The 23,973-nt window shown below is 34.1% G+C and overlaps 1 protein-coding gene across 5 annotated transcripts in view; it reads left to right on the forward strand.

The window, feature by feature from the left end:
* The window catches only part of ATF7IP (activating transcription factor 7 interacting protein), a 115,409-nt gene that overhangs the window by 76,968 nt on the left and 14,468 nt on the right, over window positions 1-23,973 (forward strand). For all 5 annotated transcript variants that reach the window (XM_019744727.3, XM_088798085.1, XM_019744729.3 and 2 more), the window contains exons 7-10: window positions 4,634-4,713; window positions 8,098-8,186; window positions 10,541-11,179; window positions 16,366-16,430. In XM_019744727.3, the coding sequence (XP_019600286.3) occupies window positions 4,634-4,713; window positions 8,098-8,186; window positions 10,541-11,179; window positions 16,366-16,430 (873 nt within the window). The remainder of the gene's footprint in view (window positions 1-4,633; window positions 4,714-8,097; window positions 8,187-10,540; window positions 11,180-16,365; window positions 16,431-23,973) is intronic.

Below are 23,973 nucleotides of genomic sequence, written 5' to 3' on the forward strand. Positions count from 1 at the left end.
GTTGATGATTTTTGCATCTGTGTTTATCAGGGATATTAGCCTGATTCATTCTTGGTAGGTTGTATATTTCTAGGAATTTATCCATTTTTTCTAGGTATCCAATTTGTTGGCATATAATTGCTTGCAGTAGTCTCTCACGATTGTTTTTGTTTCCATGGCATCAGTTGTAATGCCTCTTATTTGTGATTTTATGTATTTATGTCTTCTCTTTTTTTCTTAGATATCTATGTAAGTTTTTTGAATTTTGTTGGTATGTTAAGATTCCAACTCTTAGTTTCGTTCATTTTTTTTTCTATTGAATTTTTTGTTCTCTTTTATTTGTTTCTGCTGTAACTTACTTCCTTCTTTCTAACTTTGAGTTTAGTATGTTTTTCTTTTTCTAGTTCTTTGAAGTATAAAGTTAGATTGTTGACTTAAGGTCTTTTTTAATGTAAGCATTTAGTGCTTTAAACTTTCCTCTTAGTACTACTTTTGCTGCATTAATTTTCCCATATATTTGATATGTTGTGTTTTTGTTTTCATTTGTCTCAAGATATTTTCTAATATCCTTTGTGATATTTTATTTTACCTGCAGTGTTTTTAAGTCTTTTTAAATTTCCACATATTTGTGACTTTTACATTTTCCTTTTGCTGTTTCTAGTTTTATTCCATTGTGGTCAGAAAGGATACTTGATATGATTTTCATCTTTTTAAATTTGTTAAGGCTCATTTTGTGACCTTGTATATGATCTATCCTGGAGAATATCAAATATCCTTTCTGACCGCAATGTGTACTTGAGAAAAATGTGTATTCTTCTGCTGTTGGGTGAAAATTTCTGCATATGTCTGTTTGGTCCATTTGGTCCATAGTATTGTTCATTTCTGTTGTTTCCTTATTGATTTTCTGTCTGGATTATCTATCTATCCATTATATAGAATATATTGAAGACTACTAGTATTAATTTTGTTGCAATGTATTCATTTCTGTCAATGTTTGCATCATATATTTGAGGGCTTTGATGTTATTTGCATACATAGTTATAAGTGTTATGTCTGGTTAATTGACCCTTTTATTAATATAATGCCCTTCTTTGTCTCTTGTGATTGTTTTTTACTTAAAATATCATTTGTCTTAAGTATGGTCACCTCTACTGTCTTTTGGTTATCATTTGAATGGAATGTCTTTTTCCATCCTTTTACTTTTGGCCTGTTTGTGTCTTTAAATCTAAAGTGTGTCAGTTGTTGACAGCGTATAGCAGGATTTTGTTTCTATATCCGTTAAGCTAATGTATGTCATTCTTCGGAGAATTTAACCCATTTGGTTTTAAAGTAATTGGTGTAGAGAGCACTTACTATCATTTTGTTAATTATTTTCTATTTGTCTTAGAGGTGTTTTGGCTCTCTTTTCCTTTCTTGCTTATTTCCTGTGTTTCATTGCTTTTTTTCTTTAATTCCTTTCTCATTTTCTTTTCTGTATGTTCTATAAGTATTTTCTTTGAGGTTACCCTGGGAATTACATGAATTATCTTAAAGTTACAACTATTTTAAACTGGTAACAACTTCAATCACATAGAAGAACTCTACTCTTTACATCTTACCACTTTGTTATTGATGTTGTACATTATGTCTTTTTACTTTGTATATCTTTTACCCTAGATTTAATTATTTTTATGCTTAAATGCTATACCAAAATTAAATATGATTTCTGCACCAACTTCACAGTAATGCAGAATTCTGTATTTGTGTACTTACCTTTACCAGAGAATTTCATATTTTATTATGCTTTGAAGTTGCTGTCTTTTGTCCTTTCATTTTAACTTGAAGGACTCCTTTTAGCATTTCTTGTATGGCAGATCTGATGGTGATGAACTCCCCAGCTTTCTATTTCTGGGAAAGTCTTAATTTCACCTTAATTTTTGAATGAATGTTCTGCTGGAAATAATATTCTTGCTTGGCAGTGTTTTTCTTTCAGTGCTTTGAATATATCATACTGCCTTTTTGCCTGCTAGGTTTCTGCTGAGAAAACCACTGATATGGGAGTTACCTTGAATGTGGTGGGTTGCCTTTCTAATGCTACTTTTGAAATTCTTTTATCTGTGACTTTGACAGTTTGAATGTTTCTCAGTATAGGTCTCTCTGAGTTAACCTTGTTGGAGTTTTTTGAGCTTTTTGAATTTGTATATCAATTTAATTCCTCAAATTTGAGAAGTTTTTAGCCATTATTCAAGTAGGCTTTCTGCACATTTTCTCTCTTCTCATTTTGGGACTCCTATATTCATGTATTGGTTCATTAGACTGCATCTCATAAATCCCCTAAGCTCTTTTTTATTCTTTTTTCTTTTTGCTCCATTAACTCAATAATTTCAAATAGCTTTGCTTCAAGTTCACTAATTCCTTATTCTCCTCAATGCAGTTTGGTGTTGACTGCCTGTAGTTCAATTTTTCAGTCCAATTGTATTCTTTAGCTCTAGGATTTCTGTCTGTTCTATTTTAAATTTTCTCTTTGTTAATGTTCTTATTTTCTTTGTGCATCATTTTCCTAATTTCATTTACTTTTCTTTCTATAGTCTCTTTTATGTCATTGAACATCTTAATGTTGGTTTTTAAAAATTCTTTGTTTGGTGATTCATAGCTCTCTGTTTCTTTAGAATTAGTCCCTGGAGATTTATTTCTTTGATTGGGCCATATTTCCCTGTTTCTCTGTACATCTACCTATCTTTGTTAAAATTTGGGCATTTGGAAAAACAGCCACCTTTCCCCGTCTTTTCAGAATATCTTTGTACAGAGGAAGACCTTACCTAGTCAACCCAGGTAGATAAACCTGGGTAGATAAATCCTTAGAAAAGGTTTGAACGTTTTCTAAAGATTTATCTTCTCTGAGCTTGTGCACGTAATTTGCCATCTGAAGTGGTTTGTCTGTTTCTACCTGGGAACTCCTCCTGGTATTTGTCTTCCATATTGCAATCATGGTTTTGTAAGCCATGATTTTGGAAATCCTCCTGCTGTCTGTCGGTGTTACTGTAATTTTTCTGTTGCTGTACCAAGCTGAAAATCATGCCTCTGCTTTCATCTAGCCCCCAGATACTCAGTGTGTCCCACTTCCTCCAAATCAGGTGAGACAAAAACCAGTGCCTTGGGCAGTTTCCTGAAAAGTCAAAATGTTACATGCAAGTTCCATTCTTCTTTATCTTTCCTGAAAGAAAAGCTACAGTGTGGAATTTTCTCTTGATTGTGCCACACTGTGTTGGGAGGGGGATGAGGTATGGCATGTAAGTGCAATAGAGCTTCCTCCCCACTATAGTGTACCTCCTCTTGGCCTTGCTCTTGCTTGGGATGCTGTAACCTGGTTTCTGGAATTCTCACAAAGGAATTTGGACTGTATATTGTTAAGTCATTGTCTCTGTGAGGGAAGGGGGATATAGAGCTCCTAGTCTGCCATCTTGCTGATGTCACCACACTGTGGTGCTTAATGTGCTCTGATAACTACATTCTATGTTCTAAGCCAGTTGTATTTATTTATTTTGTTTTTACTCCTCCTTTTTCTGTTTTTCTTCCTGAAATGTTATTTATCTGCCTCTGAACTATTCTGAGTGTACTAATTACTCAAAGGCCTATTTGAAGATATATTTCTTTCCCCAAAACACTTTTTTTAAAGTTTTTTAATTGGCACTACACTATTACTTTAACTTTTTCTATTTGTTCAAAATGTCTTTTGTGTTTACAATCAGATTTTACGCACCTTTAGAGCAGTTTATCTTAATTCTATCTTTTGTTCTACACAAATAAATTATACAGCCCTATACTGGTTGGTTAAAATTATCCTTTTATCCTATAAAAACAGCAGAATGTATTTGTTGATGTGAAGGGAAGAGTGCTTAGTGGCATCTGCTTGATGTGATCCTAAGCACTTAAATCACCTTTGCTTTAACATGTAATACAAATCTTGAGGGGAGTTACTTTGTTTTTCCTAATTGAAGAAATACATAATGATAGTGTTATCACCGATGGAGACCCAAATAATAATTAACATGTAGATATTAGAATTTATTTCTATATTTCCTGTTTTTTTGGGGAAAAGGCTGAAATTAGTTGATACTTGAATTTAGAATTGAGACATTTTTATGAAATTATGTCACATAGTGGCAAGTGATTTTTAAACAAAAATCATAAACATAATTTTGATTTGAGAATTTTGGTATTTGACCACCTAAGCTGCCACTTAATTGATAATCCACTACTTCTTGGGAAGAGTAAATATGTACATTGTTGAGTTTCTGATGGTAATTTGGTGCCTGCTATACCAAGTATATAGTAGGCATTCATTAGATATTTATTGAGTGATTGTATCTGGTTTATTGTTTATATTTTATTGTTAATATTTATTGAACCCTTACAGTATGTAAGCCATTTTCAAATTCTTTATTTACTCATCCCAAAAAACTGAGTTATAGTAATTATTATATTAATCTTTCATCTGATAAGCAGTTGTTTCAAGTGGTAATTATAAGATTCAGATTTTTGTCTCAACTGGTAATTTTTTTACTACATTATAGAAGTAATAGATAATTTTTTGATATAGTATTTAACGTCTTATTTTTAAAGTTTCGTTGAATATTGGGTTTTATTTTAACATTGTATTTTTTTTCTCCCTCAGAATCCACCAAACCCACCTGTACCTGTAGCACCAGGAAAGTCTGTAGTTGATGTCAACAGCAGTAACAATGTGCCCTACAGGTGAGAATTATAAAGTCTATTTGTCAAGTTGTTTTTTTATCTTCTCCTTTTTTTCTGCCTCTCTGGTGTTTTTTTCTTTCTAAGTTCAGTTTATTTAGACTAAAAACAGAAAACAAAATATAGTTTCCACTCCCTAACCCCTACCTCTGGCAACCACCAATCTGTTCTCTGTATACTTTTTTTTAAAAAACTTTTTATTTATTTAAATGTCTTTTTCTAGGACCCATCAGCTCCAAGTCAAACAGTTGTTTCAATTTAGTTGTAAAGGGCACAGCTCACAGTGGCCCATGTGGGGATCGGACCGGCAACCTTGTTGTTAAGAGTACAGCGCTCTAACCAACTGAGCTAACCAGCCACCCTTATACTTTTTTTTTTCTTTTGGATTCCTCATATAAGAGAGATCATATAGTCTTTGTCTTTCTTTGTCTGACTTATTTCATTTAGTACAATGCTGTCAAGGTCCATTCATGTTGGTGCAAATGGAAGGATTTTACTCTTTATTTACGGCTAAATAATATTCCTGTGTGTGTGTGTGTGTGTGTGTGTGTGTGTGTGTGTGTGTAAAAGTTTATTTATCCATGCATCTATTGATGAACACTTAGGTTGTTTCCATATGTTGGCTAATCTAAACAATGCTGCAATGAAATGGGCATGCATATATACCTTTTTTTTTTTTTTTTTTTTTTTTTTAAGGAGGGCGCAACCAGCAACCTTGGTGTTATTAGCATCATGCTCTAGCCAGCTATTGCATCCCCCCCCCCGCCCCCCCCTAAGAAGCAGCAAGGAGGCAGCTGGGGCAGGCATGAGGGATGGGGAGAAGATGTGAGATAAGGTCAAAGCACAAAAAAAAGGGGACAGAACATTGAGTGTGGGCTTTTGGGTCATAGTGAAAATTCTAGCTTCTACTCTGAGTGTGATCAAAAGTCTTTCCAATGAGCTTTACAGGTCTTTTCTATAGCTGAGGGTTTTGCAGATGAGCCTAGACAAGGATCTGCTGTTTCTAGAACATTTTTTACAGATCACAGACATTCCTGGGGATTAAGTTAAGCAGGGGGAAAAAAAAAGAAAACTCTCACTGGCCCCTGCCACCACCATTTTACAAAATATGTCTGGCAGTCTACTTAAGATCACTTAATACCACTTAAACTTTTTTGTTTTGTTAATCTTTGATTCCTAATTCCCCCAAATCAGCCCTGCCCAATAAAAATATAACATGAGTTACATATGTAATTTTAAATTTTTTAGTAGCCATATTAAAAAAGGAAAAAGAAACGAGTAAATTTGCATTTTCATTTTATTTAGCCCAATATATCCAAATGATGGTCACTCCAACAGTTAATCAATATACAATTATTAACACAGTTTTTGCGGGAAACTAGTAAACTCGTCATATCACCTCTAGTTGGAACCGGCAAAAATTTTGCAAAGTAAATAACTAGAGACCTCTTTTTAAACTAAAACACTGAAAGTTTCATAGAAAAATATCAAATAGATCGAAAGATATGAATATTTTACGGAAAGTCTAATTTTGGCGAGAAAATGTCAAAAAAGCCCCGCGTTATGACGCGATTTGGCGGGAAAATGCCCGCTTACAAAGTTGATAAGATAGTTTACATTCTTTTTTTTTAATACCAAGTCTCCAAACTCCAGTGACTATTTCACACCTACAGCAGCATCTCCATTCGAATGCTGTATCTTCATTAGAAATACTTAATCTGTATTCTGAACTCTAAATTTAGAACTGCAAAAGTAAGTTCACTACCCAGGTTGTTCCAAACGTACTTAAAACTCTTCCAATTACTGAATCAAGTGTCGGTATTTCCATTTGAATTCGTTAAAATTAAGTGAAAATCCACCACACAAGCCACATTTCAAGTCCTCATTAGCCACCTAGGGTGGCAGCTGTACCTTGCAGATCAAATCCGTTTTAATCTGCTTCAAGCCCACTGGCCCTCCCCCCACCCGCCTGGCAGGAAATGTCTCAGTCACTTTGGGGATCCCCTGTTGTCCTCTGCAAAAGGGGTAACTCAGCCAGGTCAGTGCTAGAAAAATGGGGGAGTATCCAGGCCTGTGGCCCACGGGGTGGCCACTATCTTCACTTCTGTTCCTTTGATGCTGGCTGAGGTCCCCCCCAAACTTGGTGCTGCAGAGGGGCTGGAATATGCCCCCCTTGGTGGTCTCCACAGCCCACAGCCACCCACCGTCTCCCATGTGGTCAGGCTATGTTCTCTGTGGTTCCCCAGGCTGCAGAAAGCACCAACTCTCTCCAGTAAAAACTTGTCCCCAAGCTTCTCTCTCCATGCTGCCTCCTTTTGGGAAGATTCCAGGATTATACCGCTCAGGGCTGGCATCTCTCCCCTGGGACAGGAGCGTGGAAGGGAGACACCCACACCAGCACTGTGGGGTTTTTCCCAACTGAATTCCCTGATTGTCCTAAAAAGGAAAGAAAACACTTCTCTTTGGATCATGTAATCTGTTCTCAATGAAGCTTTAGTTACTAAGTGAAACGGGTAGTCCCTCAACCCACCCTGAAAGTTTGTTCAAACTCAGCCCACTGACTGGCATTTCCTGAGTCTACCAGGTAAAGCTCAAGGGTCAGTTCCCTAACATGCTGGGATAGACACTAGGCCTGCCATGAGCCTTAGGCCAGATGATATTTCTGTCTTTTTTTTTTTTTTTTTAAAGATATTTTCTAATTAATATTTTTGTTTTCTTCAGATAAATATCCAGAAGTGAGATTGCTGAATCATGCAGTAGTTCTATTTTTAATTTTTTGAGGAAACTCCATATTGTTTTACATAGTGGCTGCACCAGTTTACATTTCCACCAGTAGTGTACAATTGTTTTAAATAACAAGTCTCTCAAGTTTTAAAATAAGAGAACAAGGTTCTGATTATATTTATCAGAAAAATCTTGGAATGTCATCTTATTTGTGTAGAGATAAGTGGTAACCTGGATTAAGTATATGTCCTTCTTTTTTGCTTTGTTATAATTGTTCACCTGTAGATATTCATTTTGCTGATTATTATAAGGCTTTCTTTGGTTATTACAGATTTCTTTCATCACTTGTGCTAAATAGTTTTCTCTCAAGTAATTGAAATGTTTTGGTCAGGGTGATAAAAACTAACATCTGCAGATAATAGAATCTACATTTGGTTTTCAGGTAAAAGTATTGATGACATTAGAATATAAGAGGAAGACTCTTCCCTAGTGCCATGGACCCCAGCATTCTGAAGTTCTATGGGTTAGCTTTACCTCAGTGCATTCACTTACAATACCCAAGTCTAGCCACCCTTTGTTCCTATGCTTTGTCTATACGAAAACTGATGTTCCTTAGAACAACACATCCATGACTAACTATTTGTGTGTATATATGTTTCATAGAAATGTAGGCACAGTGAGACAGTTACTGGAGTCCAAAAGAAATGTAAGCGAGAGTACAACGCCATCCTTTCAAACCCCTGTGAATACAGGTAAATAATATCCTTTAACACTGAAATACATCTTCTTGGTAATTGGAGGCTTTGGTTTTATTTTCACATTCTTTTGAGGTTGAAATGTACTAAGGAACTGAGCATATTGATCTAAAATTGAGGGCTATGTATAAAATTTTATACATTAGGATTACATACACACATGAAAATGTGGAAGTTCAAATCTTTGCTATAGTGGTCCTCAGACTTTCTGGTTACCATATCTCTGTATAATGTTAAAAAATTATTAAGATCCCCCAAAGAGCTTTTGTTTATGGGAGTTATATTTATTGATATTTACTATAATAAAAATTAAAATAAAAACTTTAAAGAATAAACCTATTTTTAAAATATTTAAAAATAATAAACCTGTTTTGTAACACACATAACATGTTTTAATGAAAAATAACTGCAAAGCTTAAGTACTGAAAAGAGTATCTTATATTTTTATAAATTTATTTTATGTCTCACTTAAAACATTAACACAGCCTACAAAAGCTGGTTTCTCATATCTATGTCTGTATTTAATCAGTTGCAATTTGTTGTTTTGGTTAAAGTACATGAAGAAAATTGACCCTCATACAAATATGTGGTTAGAAAGGTACTTGCCCTTTTAGAGAACTGTGGATATTTTCTTTGACACAGTCAAGTAGTTTATTAAAAGTTAGTTGCAAAGTGGCTCTGAAACTATACCAATGAATTTTTCTAAATTTTTCATTAAAATCCATTTGTCTTGAACTTGGATGGATCTTTTACGAATACCATTATTGATCATTTGGGAAGAGCTCACTGACTTATCTAAATCTTCCAAATGTCGACACATCTCATTAATATTTTTTTTAATTTACATTCACTTATTTCACTATTGATTCTTCTCAGAAAAGCCTTTTAAAGATTTGGGAAGCTGTCATGCTCTTAGTGGCAGATACAAGTTTTTCCAAAGTTCTAATTTTTGTTTTTAAAACTCAAATTTTATTATTGCCAATAAATACTGTTGGTTGTTCTTTTTTGAAGTGATTGCTTACTTGGTTTATTTTCAAGAAATGATTTGCCAAATACCCAAGTGTGAATAACCACAGTATCCCTGTAAGTTAACCTTTCAAGTAAAAATGGACTTCCATGAAAAAGCCTGTTAGCTCAGCCTACAACTCAATTGTACAAGTAGTTTTCCTTGAGCCAGCCTTCTTCCTTTGGCATGCAGCAGTAATGTTTTATGTGTGCTTCCTATTTCTTCACACAGAATATTAATACCTGTACTAAATGGTTGAGGTTAAATAAAATTAATATTTAATACTTCATCATGGACATTCTTAAGTGAAAATGATTTTGTTTGTTACTGTGAACATATTGTGATGAAGAATGCAGTGATAGCTTGGTATCACTATGTCGATTTTTGCAGACGCATCAGAAGTTTTACTCACCATTGCTTTTACTCTGTCAGTGCAAGTATCTACATGGTCAAAAAGTCAAACAATGTTTTATTATTGTTATAAAAATAGTTTTGACATTGCAACCTCCCCTAAAGTGTCTCAGTAACTCCCAGATGTTCCCCAGATCACCTTGAGAATTGCTGCTCTAGTGTGCCTATGATTTTGGAAGAAAAACTACAAATCAATGAGAAAGAAACTTGGTCGTCTATTTCAAACCTGTTCAAATGAGAATAAATGCAAATAGTTGAACCAAAATTACTGTCAAACTCCTGTGACCAGCATTTTGATTTTCTCTGGTCTTTGGTATCAGCTGCCTTATTTCTTAGTTCATCTCCCACCATTACTCTGCTATTTTCTATATCATACAATGTCAATAGAGTCAATAGGCAACCTTCCCTCTCTAAATGCTTTCCGAGGCAATTCAATACAACTTGATCTACAGATGCAGGTTTCACCTGGTCCAAATAATAAAATACATGACCAAATTTATCTATTATTCACTATTAGAGTCATCAACAGTGATGACTCTCACTAGTATTTCTATTTGAGTTTATATATTTCCTGTGTCCTAAAGCATTTATAATGTTTTTAGTCTAGTTTCAAAAATACCTATGTAAGTTTTCAGTTGTTTTTCCAGTTACTCTGAAGTGATTATTAGTTTTCAGAGATTGTTTGGATAATGAGGTAGCAGTCCTCCATATTAATCTTAAACTATGTGATATTTTTATAATGTATCAATCATAGATGCAATAATGAATGCTTCTACCAATTTAATTCTAAGAATTTCAAGAACTTATATCTGGAAAAAATTTCATTATGAAGGATTTTACTATATCTACTGCAATGCATTAAAATTTGTATTTGCTATCCTACCTGATAAATGAAGATAGCCATTTAAACTGAGATCTCTTTTTTCTTCTGTAGTATCTTCAGCCACTCTTGTCACTCCTCCAACAGTTGTCAGTAGTCAACCTAAATTGCAGACTCCAGTGACTTCGGGTTCTCTGACAGCAACGTCAATTCTTCCTGCACCCAACACAGCTACAGTAGTTGCAACTACGCAGGTGCCTAGTGGAAATCCCCAACCTACAATCTCTTTACAACCTTTACCAGTGATTTTGCATGTACCTGTTGCGGTATCCTCCCAGCCTCAGCTTCTACAGAGCCATCCAGGGACTTTAGTGACCAATCAACCATCTGGCAATGTTGAGTTCATTTCTGTCCAAAGCCCACCTACAGTGAGTGGTCTTACCAAAAATCCAGTGTCCTTGCCATCCTTGCCAAACCCCACCAAACCAAACAACGTTCCTTCTGTGCCCAGCTCTAGTATTCAAAGGAACTCTCCTGCCAGTGCTGCATCATTAGGAACAACACTCGCGGTACAGGCCGTTCCAACAGCACACTCTATTGTACAAGCCACAAGGACTTCTTTACCAACGGTAGGCCCATCAGGACTCTACAGTCCGTCAAATAACCGAGGTCCTATACAGATGAAAATTCCAATTTCTGCTTTTAGTACTTCATCTCCTGCAGAACAGAACAGCACTTCTACCCCAAGAATTGGTAAGTCACTATAGGTTTAATAATAGAAATGCAAGCTTGATAATGGCCTATAGATGATATATGTTTGTGTGTGGAAGTGGCTAGCATTATTGGAAAAACAGAGTAAATATAATATCCTGGAGATTATTTTTAGTAATTTTTAGTTACATAAGAAATGATGTTAAAGTGGAATTTCGGAGAGAGTTTGTATGAGTTAGAAGTTAACATTTGTAATTTATCCTTTAGGAATTTTCCTAATCTAGGTGAATCTTTCATTTAGACTTTGTAGAAAAGCTACGTTTGCCAGAAATACCTGAATGGAACAAATCTATCTTAAAGTATCTAACTGATGTAATATATGCTTACAAGAGGAAAATAAAAATGACATATCTTCCCTATCCATTTGGAAAAATCTTTTGTGCATTCATCAGTCACATCTTCAAGTTTGAACAGTTTAAAAATAGGTTCTTCCCTCTCGAATTTACTGTAAAATGTTTCATTGCTTTTTGTTTTCTCTGTTGTATATTTTATCCTATGACATATGATTATGTTTGTATATATCTATATACTTCAAAATATTGCAAAAAGGAGAGCTTGATTGGATCTGTATTTAAAATCTGTTAAACTTTGTCTTCCTTGTTCTTAGAAAGCGTGCGTTTTTTTATGCATTCTTGAACTTCCTTGTTCTTCATTTCTGACTTCACATTTATCCCCACTGCTATTGTGGAAGGACAGCAACAATGCATAGACATCAAGTGTATAGTGAAATTACCACAGTATCTGTCTTACTGATACAATAAGTGATCATGAAATATCAGAAACAGATTCTAAAATACAAAATTACTTTTATAAGTGAGATATCTGAGCCTTGTGTTTTTTTTTTTAACTTTTTATATAGCCATTAGTAGTGTACTTGCCCTCTCAGTATATTTTCTTGTATTAAAATAGTGATGGTATTTCAGAGTTGTTGAGAGAGTAAATGAGTGGCAAATCAAAATTAATATTGGACTGAATCTGAATATCACCCTCATATAATTAACATCTGGCATGTGAGAGGAAATCTGAAATTTTATATAAAAATGCAATTGTTATTAATATTAGTACTTAAAATTAAATGTTTGCATAGTACAGTAACAATATTTCTTAGCGTTATCTGCTACCATATTCCTTAGATACTCTAATTCATGTCTGCAAAACTGAAAATGGTTACTTTTAACTATGAGTGAATGAGAAATATTTTAAGGGATTACTTTAATTTTCTCTCATTTCTTTTCCTTTTCCTTGTGATCCTTAGTTTTATATATATATATATATATATATATATATATATATATATATATGTATGTATATGTATATATATATATATATTTTTTTTGGTTGTTGTTGTTTTTTCTGATTTTATTGGGGAAGGGGAACAGTTTGTACTTCCAGGACTTTTTTCCAAGTCAAGTTGTTGTCCCTTCAATCTTAGTTGTGGAGGGTGTCATTCAGCTTCAGTTGCTGTCCCTTCAGTCTTAGTTGTGGAGGGCGCAGCTCAGCTCCAGGTCCAGTTGGTGTTACTAGTTGCAGGGGGCACAGCCCACCATCCCTTGCGGGAGTCGAACTGGCAACCTTGTGGTTGAGAGGACGCCCTCCAATCAACTGAGCCATCTGGGAGCTCAGCGGCAGCTCAGCTCAAGGTGCCGTGTTCAATCTTAGTTGCAGGGGGTGGAGCCCACCATCCCTTGCGGGACTCGAGGAATTGAACTGACAACCTTGTGGTTGAGAGCCCACTGGCCCATGTGGGAATCGAACCGGCAGCCTTCGGAGTTAGGAGCATGGAGCTCTAACCGCCTGAGCCACCGGGCCGGCCCCTCCTTAGTATTTTTTAGTATGTCAGGTGGAAGATGATTTATCATGGACATTGTTTTATGTGATTTTGGAGTTTTTCCTCTGTGTGAAATATTGAAATGAACCTAAGTTGACATTGTTTTCAATTAATGGTCACAAGTAAAGATATATTCTTAAATATAGAACTTTCCTTGAAAGGCCATGGGCTTAAAAGAAATAAATAAAAGATTTTGTTTAATATTACGAATGTTAGTACCCAAAACACCTCTATAAATTTCAGAATTATAATTTTATTCTGTTCTCTTAAATTTTTTTCTATTTAGAATGCTTACATACATTTGAAATCAAACTATTAGATATTAACCATAAATGTGAATGATAAGCTTCGTTTATGTTATTTGTAATGTTAATTAGAATGAGATCCTATGAGATGATACATTCTTTGGTCATGCATAAATAATTTCAGGGGTGCCATAAATGACATTAAGGTAAGCATTTAACTATTTAGGCTTCCCAGAACATAAGCTGAAACCAAATAGCAAATTTTGGCTTAAAGTAGAGGTTGAAGTCAAAATTTAATACATCCCTAATATGATAAATTAATTTGATACATTATTAAAACTTTTTAAGTCCTATACTTACATAGGTATTATTGACTTACTGAGAATATATGCTATCTAACTAGACTATAAATTTGTATGTATTTTATTATAGTTCATATATCCTCATAGAGTAGGTCAGTATTTTCTGTTTATGGTAAAGTAAAAATCATCCTAGGGACTGGAAATTTAGGGATTAAATTATAGCTAATGTCAATCGTTCATGAAATATTGAATGCCTGTATTCTCAAGTCCTGAAGATACCCTGAAATGTACCAAATGGTTTATATTCTCACCAAGCCCACAATCAAATAGGAAACTTGGCTCTTAAATAAGTAATTAATTATAAATATGATGAATGTCCAGGTATGCAGATTTCTGTGAGAAGATATGGGAGGTCTATGAAGGTATGAGATAATAAATGGAAAGGTGGTAGAAAATAGGGTTAAAGGATTTTTTGCTGCGCGAGATGTGACGTTCGTGAACACTGGATGCAGTGAGGAAATGATTTGGAGGGGATAAAAATGGAGTCAGAGAGACCAGTTAGGAGGCTCTTGTAGTGATCTAGGTGAGAGATGGTGTTGTGGAAATGATTTTAAAGTTTTGCATTCCATTCATTTTCATACAGCATTCTCCAACACCTACTCAGGGACACTACTAATTGGCACTTCTATAAAACCCTTTGATGACTCTGGTAAAAACTGCAGTGTTGGTTAAAAATGACAATATCTTTTAAAAATAATGAGATAGAGATATTTCCCAAATGATAGAAAGATTTTGAGGTACAATTTCTGATTTCATACCCTGAACAGTTTTATTGATTAATAGATTGAGTTATAACCTTTTACTTATGGAAGTCATCTGAAGTAGATATTATAGTAAAAGAAAACAAAAAAGACGCAGTAAAACTGTAAAATGTTACATTAAGAATCAGGAAAATAGTCTAATAAAGGGGCAGGGGAATGTTAACTGAAAATCTAGATTAAGGAAAATTATTACAGTTCTTTGATTAATTAACTCTTAGCCTTGAGGTAATTAGGTCAAAGAGAGACTCATGCTGGATAACAAAACTCTTATAGTTATTTAAAAATGTGTGTGTGTGCATGTGTGTGCATGCGCGTGTATAACATTTTGCCTAAGTAGTCTAAATCTTTCCTGAGTATTGAGGAATTTTTTGTATGAAGATATTTCAAGAGAAAGTGAAAATGAAACTCCCTCTTCTGCTTTTCATCTGAAGTTACCTTTTATATTCACTTGAAAATGAGTTTCAAATCTAAAAGAATGTAAGAATGTTAAAAAAAAATCTAAATGAATGTAGTCTAACATTGTCTATAAAATCTTTGGTAGTAAATCACTGATGTTTTGGTAATGTCATCAGTATATTTTAATACTCTACCACGTAGCATCAGTAACCTGGAATTAGTTTTTTATTAAGTAGTATTTCAGGAGCTCCACAATCCAAAATAGATACTGATTAATTATAAATGAAGTAATTTAAAGATATCTTTTAAAAGTAAATAATATATTCTGCCTACAAAAAGAACTAAGATAATTCAGATAGGATAGAGAGGAATGGTAAGGTCCTCATTTTTACTTCCTTGGCCTGGAAAAACCTCTTTAACAGGTAGATGTTTACTCTGATTTTTTTAAATTTACAGGTTTATATACCGGGGGTGCCAAAAAAATGTATACATATTTTGAGAGATGTTATCTATGCTCAAGCAGTAGTTCGCTGTAATCAGAAGTGTCTGGATGCTAATGGTAACCACTTTGAGCACCTCTTGTAATTGCAGAAGTCAAACGTGACTTGTATTCATATTTTGTTATCGGTGTATGTTGAGTATTACAATTTTAGTAGTTTTTCCCTTAAAATGTGTATATTTTAAGGAAATACATTTTTTGGCACCCTCTGTATGTATATGGAAATACATATTTGTATCTCCTGTATTTTTTTTAACATAAATGGTTTACTCTATATGTATTATGAAGAAAGATTTGCAAATGAAAGGAATGCCAAATTTTGACCAAGAAGATTTTTATCTACAGAAAGCAAGAATGGGATGTTTCAACATTAGAAAACTCTTGTTAATGTAATTTACCACATTACCAAAGAGGAAAAAACTAAATAATCACTTCAGTAGCTACTAAAGATATTTGATAAAATTCAATGCCTTCTCTTTAAAAATTGAGGCAGAGAAACATTGGTTTACTATCCATGCTATTTTGAAAGTAACATGTGTGTATACATGTGTACAACACAAACTTAGCACAACTTAATTGAAAAATGAATAAAGAAAAATCATCTGTGATTGAACTACTGAGATTATCCATATGTATTTTGCCAGAATCACTGTTTGTAATTTTTTTTCTAATAAACTTACCACATTTTGGCCATGTTATTAAATTTGTTTCTCTAATAGTATGGAAGAATTATATTTTATTTAACCATTCATTCATGTTACAACATTTAAGTTACACACATTTAAGTTAAGTCGCAACATTTAAATTATTTCCCTGAGGTATTTCTTAGAATAGAGTTAAAATTTGGGGGTCAACGGATCTGTGAAGTTTTTTGATCTCTATTGTGAATACGCCTGTCTGAAAGATACTGTAGCAGTGGTCTATGAGAGAGTTCATTTATGTATGTAACATTGACAGACAAAAAAAATATTGGGGAACAGTACATAAATTGTTGAATATGAAACAGCCGAACCTAGCATATTTTATAGGTGCTTTTAAAAATGGCTCTGACCTTTTTATTTTTTTTTGACTCCTCAGAAACCCAGGCAAACAAAACAATAGATGCTTCTGTTAATAAGAAAGCAGCTGATAGCACATCACAGGTAAGATTTTCCTTGTTTCAAATTGAAATTCTAATTACAGTACACAGGAGAATGGATTTCTATCAGAATTCTTTAGTATGATGAAAATTATTGTGTTTTTTTTTTTTTTTTACAACCCTCCAAAGATTTTCAAACAGCTTCTCTGTAATATTTAGCATGAAGTGAGTTTTTTTGCTTAGTAATTCTCTTAGAGATAATATTAGTTTATTATATTAACTAACTGCTTCGATTATATAATTGACAGTGCATTTATTTGCCTTTCATGTAATGTAAATGTTCAGTCTACACATGTGGGTTCCTTCTGGCCTATCTTTATAAGGATCCCCTCCTTCACCCACCCCAATACATATACAGTGGCACCATTTTAGTTTCTTCAAAGTTGATCAGTAATAGCTTTCTGGAAAGAAAATCTTAGTCTTTCTGATAGTTTATTAGCACTTTGCTGGTCTTAATACTTTTTCATGTTAAATCTTAATGACCCAGGAATGGAGTAACTACTTTTTTCCTGTATTAACAATGTTCTTTCTACTTCTTTCATTATGGTGCTTTAGGTATAATAATTTATAGAGAAATCATGAGGTTCTTGATAATTTTATTTTCTTTCCTTCCTCTTAATCCAGTTCAGAAATTCATATTTTTCCTAGAAACACAGTCTTGAATAAGTCAGGCATGAATAAATGATATGAATTTTAAAACAGGGTATAACGATCTTTAATTATGATTGTTTTGCTTTTTAAAATGATGGATTTTTGACCAAAGCTAGATATATACCATGGTTTACAGATCAAATTAAAGAATCAGAAATATTTTTTTTCATACAAATGTTAGCAGTCTTTGTGTATGATATTAAAGGTCACACTTGTGATGATTTCTGAGGCTATCTTGTGGATTTTTTGCTATATTTTCAATTAAAAATATATGGGGTATTTTCTAGAAGACACGTGATATAGAAAATATTGATTATTCATTTTTTTTAATGTGATATTTATAGGAAGTATAGCCTTACTTTATAAGGTAAACCTAAAACTGAACCAAGAATTTACAAATGTCTTTATTTCGCTTTGTGATTTTTTTGTTGTTGTTTGGACAAGCTAAGTAACATTTTCAGTACAGGAAAATGGACATTGTAATGGCTGTGTTTTATCATCTTAGAAATGGTGGTTCTCCTAGAGTTATGCTGTCTAATATGGTAGCCGCTCAGACTACAATATGGTAGTCAAATGAAGTTTTTTAAATTAAAAAGCTACTTCCTCTGCCACAGTAGCTTCATTTCAAGACCAATCGCCACATATGTCTGGTGACTATCATATTAAAAAACACAGATATAGAACATTTTCATCATTGCAAGAAATTATATTGGATTACTGAAATGAAGTATATCTAATATTGTAAAAGTTTAAGTGAAATTAAAATTGATACAAAAGTTGCTATACTTTTAAAATTTAAGAAAAATTAAAAAACAAAACAATATAAAATCCAATTATATCAACTGCTCATTATATTCTAGAAAATCTAAAACATTATGTGTTATTCCACACTTCACATTTTAGAATCTGAAATATTTCACTGTGTACTGTAGTATATAACTGATATATTTGATGAAACAACTTGTATCAGTCAATCCAAAAGTCACCTGAAACACTGACTGTATCACAGAGCAAAGAGCTAGTACAACCAAATATATTAGGCTCTCAGTAGATATTTTACTTGGCTGAGAGGAAGAGGAATTCAATACCAGAGCATGAAAAACACAATCAAGCAGTTTGACTAGGCAGCTAACGTGCTAAAGTAATGCCTTGTCAAAAATAGCAAAGTTTCAGCTTTGAATGAGTGCTAGTTATGGATATGAATAATAAAGATGCAAGTTTATTATATAATGAGAAACCATTATGGAAATATCTATGTGCTGCCAATTATAAATCTGTGCTCTGCTGGCTTGAATTTTCTTGTACAAACGTTAATTTTTGTCCTTGTGCTGAATATCTCATTAATGTGACATTATTTATTTATTTTTGAAGCTATATTAAGAAATTAGTATTTGCTACTTGCCACTTACTAGCAAATAGAAAATAGTGTGAAACAGCCTGTGATTCTTTAGTAGAATATCACTTTCTAAGTACATGTGGCTAATTTATTTTTTCTATGCCAAATTTTACTTAGTTGTACTTCTGAACACTTGAAGTCTAGTGCATAGGTTAGAAGGAATCTGGATGGCTTGTATGGAAATAATTGTTCAACCATACCTAATTAGGAAATCATTAAATATGTAAAATATTATCTGTATAGTTCTTGAATGAAGATTTCTCTAATGTCCTCCAAATAAATGTTTAACTTATTTCATATATTTTATTCATACATCTCATTTTCCGTAATACATTAATATATATTAAATAGTGAAAAATAAACTTATTTATTCAAATTATTAGTATACATTGTAAAACAATGTGGAATTCTTTTTATGCTGCTATCTGTAGTTATATTGCCATTTTGAGGAACTCAGGCTCACTCTCAGGTTTGTTGATTTGCTAGAAGGACTCATAAGGCCCATAGCAGTTCATACTCATGGTTATAGTTTACACAGCAAAAAAGGTAGAGAACAAAAATAATAGGAAAAATACAAGTATCGAATACAGGCTTCTTAGTCCTCCCCTGTCCAGTATCGCATAGGATATGCTTTCTCTCTCTCTTATTAACTGCAGGGACATGTGCCCTAGGAGTCTTTGCTCAGAGATGCTTCACTGAGTCTCAAGGTCAAAGGTATTTTAGAGGGCTGGTCATATAGCCATGTCTTTCTATGTAACTAGCCATGACAGTCAAAACTCAAGACCCCATACATCATCAGTCTAGATGTTTGTGCAAATCAGTTCTGTTAAGCCAGTATGACACAGTCCACTTGTTAAGGTGTACTTAAGAAAATTATCAATCATTGATGTAAACTTTCCAAGGGCCACAGTCTTGGTAGCTAACCAAGTCTCAGTTATAGTACAAGTTCCCTGGGAACAATGTTCAAGGAGTAAACAACCAGGTCTTCTGTATTAAAGTTCTTCGCAATTATTGAAGTGCCCTACTGTCGCCTTTCATATATATTCTTTTTTAATTTATTTTATTACAAAACAAAACTACAAAGCTCATATCTTTGCTCTCTTGAAATTTTCTTAGTGTTCACTTAATAAGAGTGGTCATTTTGAGGAATTATACATGATTAGGTAACTTCTTACAGAGTTTTAGTATTAAAACCTACTTGATTTTTTTTTGATAGTTTTAGTTGAGAACTTCAGTAATATGTAAATGCAGATATAAATGTGTGATGTCTCTGATTAGATCAGTTTTCTTGGAGATGATGTCAGAAAGAAATGTAAAGATACATATACATGTATATATGTCTGCACCTGGTGGCGTAAAGGTAATAAGCTCTCGAGTCAGGCAACCTGGTTCCTGTCACTTATTAGTGGATAACCTTTGAGCAAGTTATTTAAAACCTTGAATTTCTCACCTATAAAATATGACTAATGCTATTACCCACTTCATAGAATTATTGTAAAGATCAAATTTGTTAACCAATATAAAATATTTAGCACAGTGCCCAGTAGCAATAATGCCAGCTATCATGATTATCTTATAATTGCTGTTAATAATTATTGAAATGATTACCAATTTTATTTCTATAGAAGAAAATATACTCAGGAAACTACCTTTATAGTATATGATAATAGGTGATTGTATTTGTCAGGTTATGACCAATAAAAATATAATTTGAGTAGATTGGATTTGATTTCAGACCTTCTTATCCTATTATAGATTACACATTATAGAAGAATATACACCTTACAATAGAGTATCAAAACATATTAAGTGAAGGCAACAAAATTAATGGGAGAAATACACAAATTGATACTTCTATCATGATAAAGTTTCCATCTTTGTATATTGTCTAATACTTACATGTTCACAGTGCTTTTTTATTATTACTTTTTTCAGTGTGTTTGTATCTTTGTATTTAAAGTGAGTATCTACCGTGTTTCCCTGAAAATAAGACCTAACTGGACTATCAGCTCTAATGCGTCTTGGCACAAAAGTTAATATAAGACCCGGTCTTATGTTATATTATATAACACCCAGTCTTATATAAGACCCAGTATTATTTTTTTTATATTATATTATACCCAGTCTTATATTATAGTTAAATAAGACCAGGTCTTATATTAATTTTTGCTCCAAAAGATGCATTAGAACTAATTGTCCGGTTAGGTCTTATTATCAGAGAAACACAGTAGGAGAAAAAATATAGTTATTTCTTATGGGGTTTTTTTTTTAAAGATTTTATTGGGGAAGGGGAACAGGACTTTATTGGGGAATAGTGTGTACTTCCAGGCCTTCTTACAAGTCAAGTTGTTGTCCTTTCAATCTTGGTTGTGGAGGGCACAGTTCAGCCCCAGGTCCAGTCGCCATTGTTTGTTGCAGCGGGCGCAGCCCACCATCCTTTGTGGGAGTTGAACTGGCAACCTTGTGTTTGAGAGATGCACTCCAACCAACTGAGCCATCTAGGAGCTCAGCGGCAGCTCAGCTCAAGGTGCCGTGTTCAATCTTAGTTGCAGGGGGCAGAGCCCACCATCCCTTGTGGGAGTCGAGGGGCGCAGCCCACCATCCTTTGTGGGCATTGAGAAATTGAACCAGCAATCTTGTGGTTGAGAGCCCACTGGCCCATGTGGGAATCGAACCGGCAGCCTTCGGCATTAGGAGCACAGAGCTCCAACCGCCTGAGCCCTGGGCCAGCCCTATTGCTTGTTTTCTTGATGTCTTATCCCATCTGATAATCCTTACATTTTGATAGACAATTTCAATCTATTTACAGTTATTATAATTACTGATATGGTTATATTTACATCTACTGTTTTGTAATTTTTAAAATTTGTTTTATCTATTTTTTTGTTTCTGTGTGCTTTTTTTTTTCTTTTTTCTTTTTAAAGATTTTATTGGGGGAAGGGGAACAGGACTTTATTGGGGAACAGTGTGTACTTCCCGGACTTTTTTTCCAAGTCAAGTTGTTGTCCTTTCAATCTTAGTTGTGGAGGGCGCAGCTCAGCTCCAGGTCCAGTTGCCGTTTTCTAATTGCAGGGGGCACAGCCCACCATCCCTTGCGGGAGTCGAACCGGCAACCTTGTGGTTGAGAGGACGCGCTCTAACCAACTGAGCCATCCGGGAACTCAGCAGCAGCTCAGCCCAAGGTGCCGTGTTCAATCTTAGTTGCAGGGGGCGCTGCTGCCCACCATCCCTTGCGGGAGTCAAGGAATCAAACTGGCAACCTTGTGGTTGAGAGCCCACTGGCCCATGTGGGAATCGAACCGGCAGCCTTTGGAGTTAGGAGCTCGGAGCTCTAACCACCTGAGCCACTGGGCCGGCCCCGCTGTGTGCTTTTTTTCTTGATTTTGTATCTTTTGTTTTTTTGGTATTCTATCTCAATTCTTCTGTTGCCTTTCTACTTTTGTTTTTCAGTTTCTACTTCTGAGATTTCTTATTTGTACATTCATTAATATCATATTTTCCTTTAATTCTTTGATCATATTTTTAACAGCTGTTTTGAAGTCTTTGCTGAATTATCATCTGGCTCCACTTGGAGTCATTTTCTGTTGACTATATTTTGTCTTTAGTTGGATTCTACTTTACTGGGCTTTGCATATTTTTCGAGTAATTTTTGATAAATTTAAAATTTAGTAAATTTTATGAGTGACACTTCTTTAGCAGGTTGATAAGAAATCTTTCTTTTGTTTTCCAGTAGATGGCGCTGGAGGGCAAGTGTTTTATTTTTCTCTTGCGATGCTTGGGCTTCTTGGATCTCTGAGGTTCATTGGAAAATGCCTTGTATTCCCTGGAGAGGCAGGCAGTTCCTCTGTGACCAAGTTGACTCTGTATCAGGGCACCACCCCCATGAGGGAATGTGGTGGGCAATGGGGCACCCAACCTATGAAATCCCAGCACTGGCCCCTTCAGATGTTTTGATGCAGATCTCTCAGATATGGTTGTGTATTGAGCAGGGAATCCTTTGTTGAATTATAACTGTACAACTTGTAACTTCAAGGGGAGAGGTCAGGGGGACCGCTCATGCTGCCATGCTTCGGAGATCACACTAAAATTTAGGAAATTTTAAAAGTAGATCTTATAGATATGTTGTAGCAAGTGGATTCTGTTACGTTCTTTGAGAATTTTTTAAGAACTGCTATTATTGTATTTTACAGGTTTGTGGTGTTTGTTAAGAAGGTCATTTTCTATGTAGTCATTATCATAACGGCTTATAATTGTAAGATTTAGAATTTATATCATTGTCTTGGAATTGGGCCTGAATTTTCTAACTGTAAGGAATTATTTTCTTTAACGTCACAAAATTTGAGTTTTGCAGATGAAAACCTTAATCATTTCGAGTTAATCTACAGTATAACATATAAAGTAATTATGATTAGCATACTCATATACAGCCATGGACTACTTGACAACTGGGATATGTTCTGAGAAATGTATCATTAGGTGATTTCATCATTGTGTAAACATCATAGAGTGAGTGCAGTTACACAAACCTAGATGTCTAGCCTATTACACACTTAGGCTATCTGGTACAGCCTGTTGTTCCTAGGCTACAAGCCTGTACATTGTGTTACTGTACAAAACAACATTAAGACAAAACGATGCACTCAAGAAAGATGGTAAACACAAGATATATGATGTTGCTGCCAGCATAACACAGCAGACTGTTTTACAACAAATTCTTTGTATAAGTAGAAAGAGGACACTCTAAAATAACAATAAAAAATATTCTATAGTAAATACATAAATCAGTAACATCCTTTATTATTATCAAGTACAGTGTACTGTACATAATTGTATGTGCTATACTTTTATATAGGTGGCAGTGCAGTGGGTTTGTTTATACCAGCATCACCACAAACATGTCAGTAATATGTTGTACTGTGATGTTATCACTAGGCGATGTCACGATGTCACTAGGCGATAGGAATTTTCAGCTACATTTTAATCTTATGGAACAACTGTTGTATATTAAATTCAACGCTGACAAAAGGTCGTTATATGGCACATGACTTTATTAAGTGGTGACCAGATATCAAACCTGGTATTGATCTCTTTGTATACATATGTAGATTAATCATATAATAAACTCCATATCCAAATTTTGCAAATTGAGGAAATTACCTTGTAACATAAATTCACATAGCTAATAAGTAGTGGAACTAAAGATGCACTCGGTCTTTTTGACTTGAAGATCCTGGTTCTTTAGGTCTGTGTTGTATTGCTTTCCTTTTTTGTTGCTATTGTATAGTTTTAAACTTTTTTAAAATTACGTTTCTAATGATTTTGGACAATGTTGCCTTTAGTCAATTTGAATGTCAGTTAATAGTACCGTATACCATATCCTATCAGACCATAACATTTTTTAGAGAAAAAATGGATTTAGATTATTTTATCTAACCTAATTCTAGCTTTACAGTTGCCTTTGGTATTTTTGTGAATTAATACTGACAATTTAATGTAGAAT

This window comes from Rhinolophus sinicus, chromosome 1 (assembly GCF_057876585.1).
Source record: "Rhinolophus sinicus isolate RSI-liver-muscle chromosome 1, RSI-T2T, whole genome shotgun sequence".
NCBI lineage: Eukaryota > Metazoa > Chordata > Mammalia > Chiroptera > Rhinolophidae > Rhinolophus > Rhinolophus sinicus.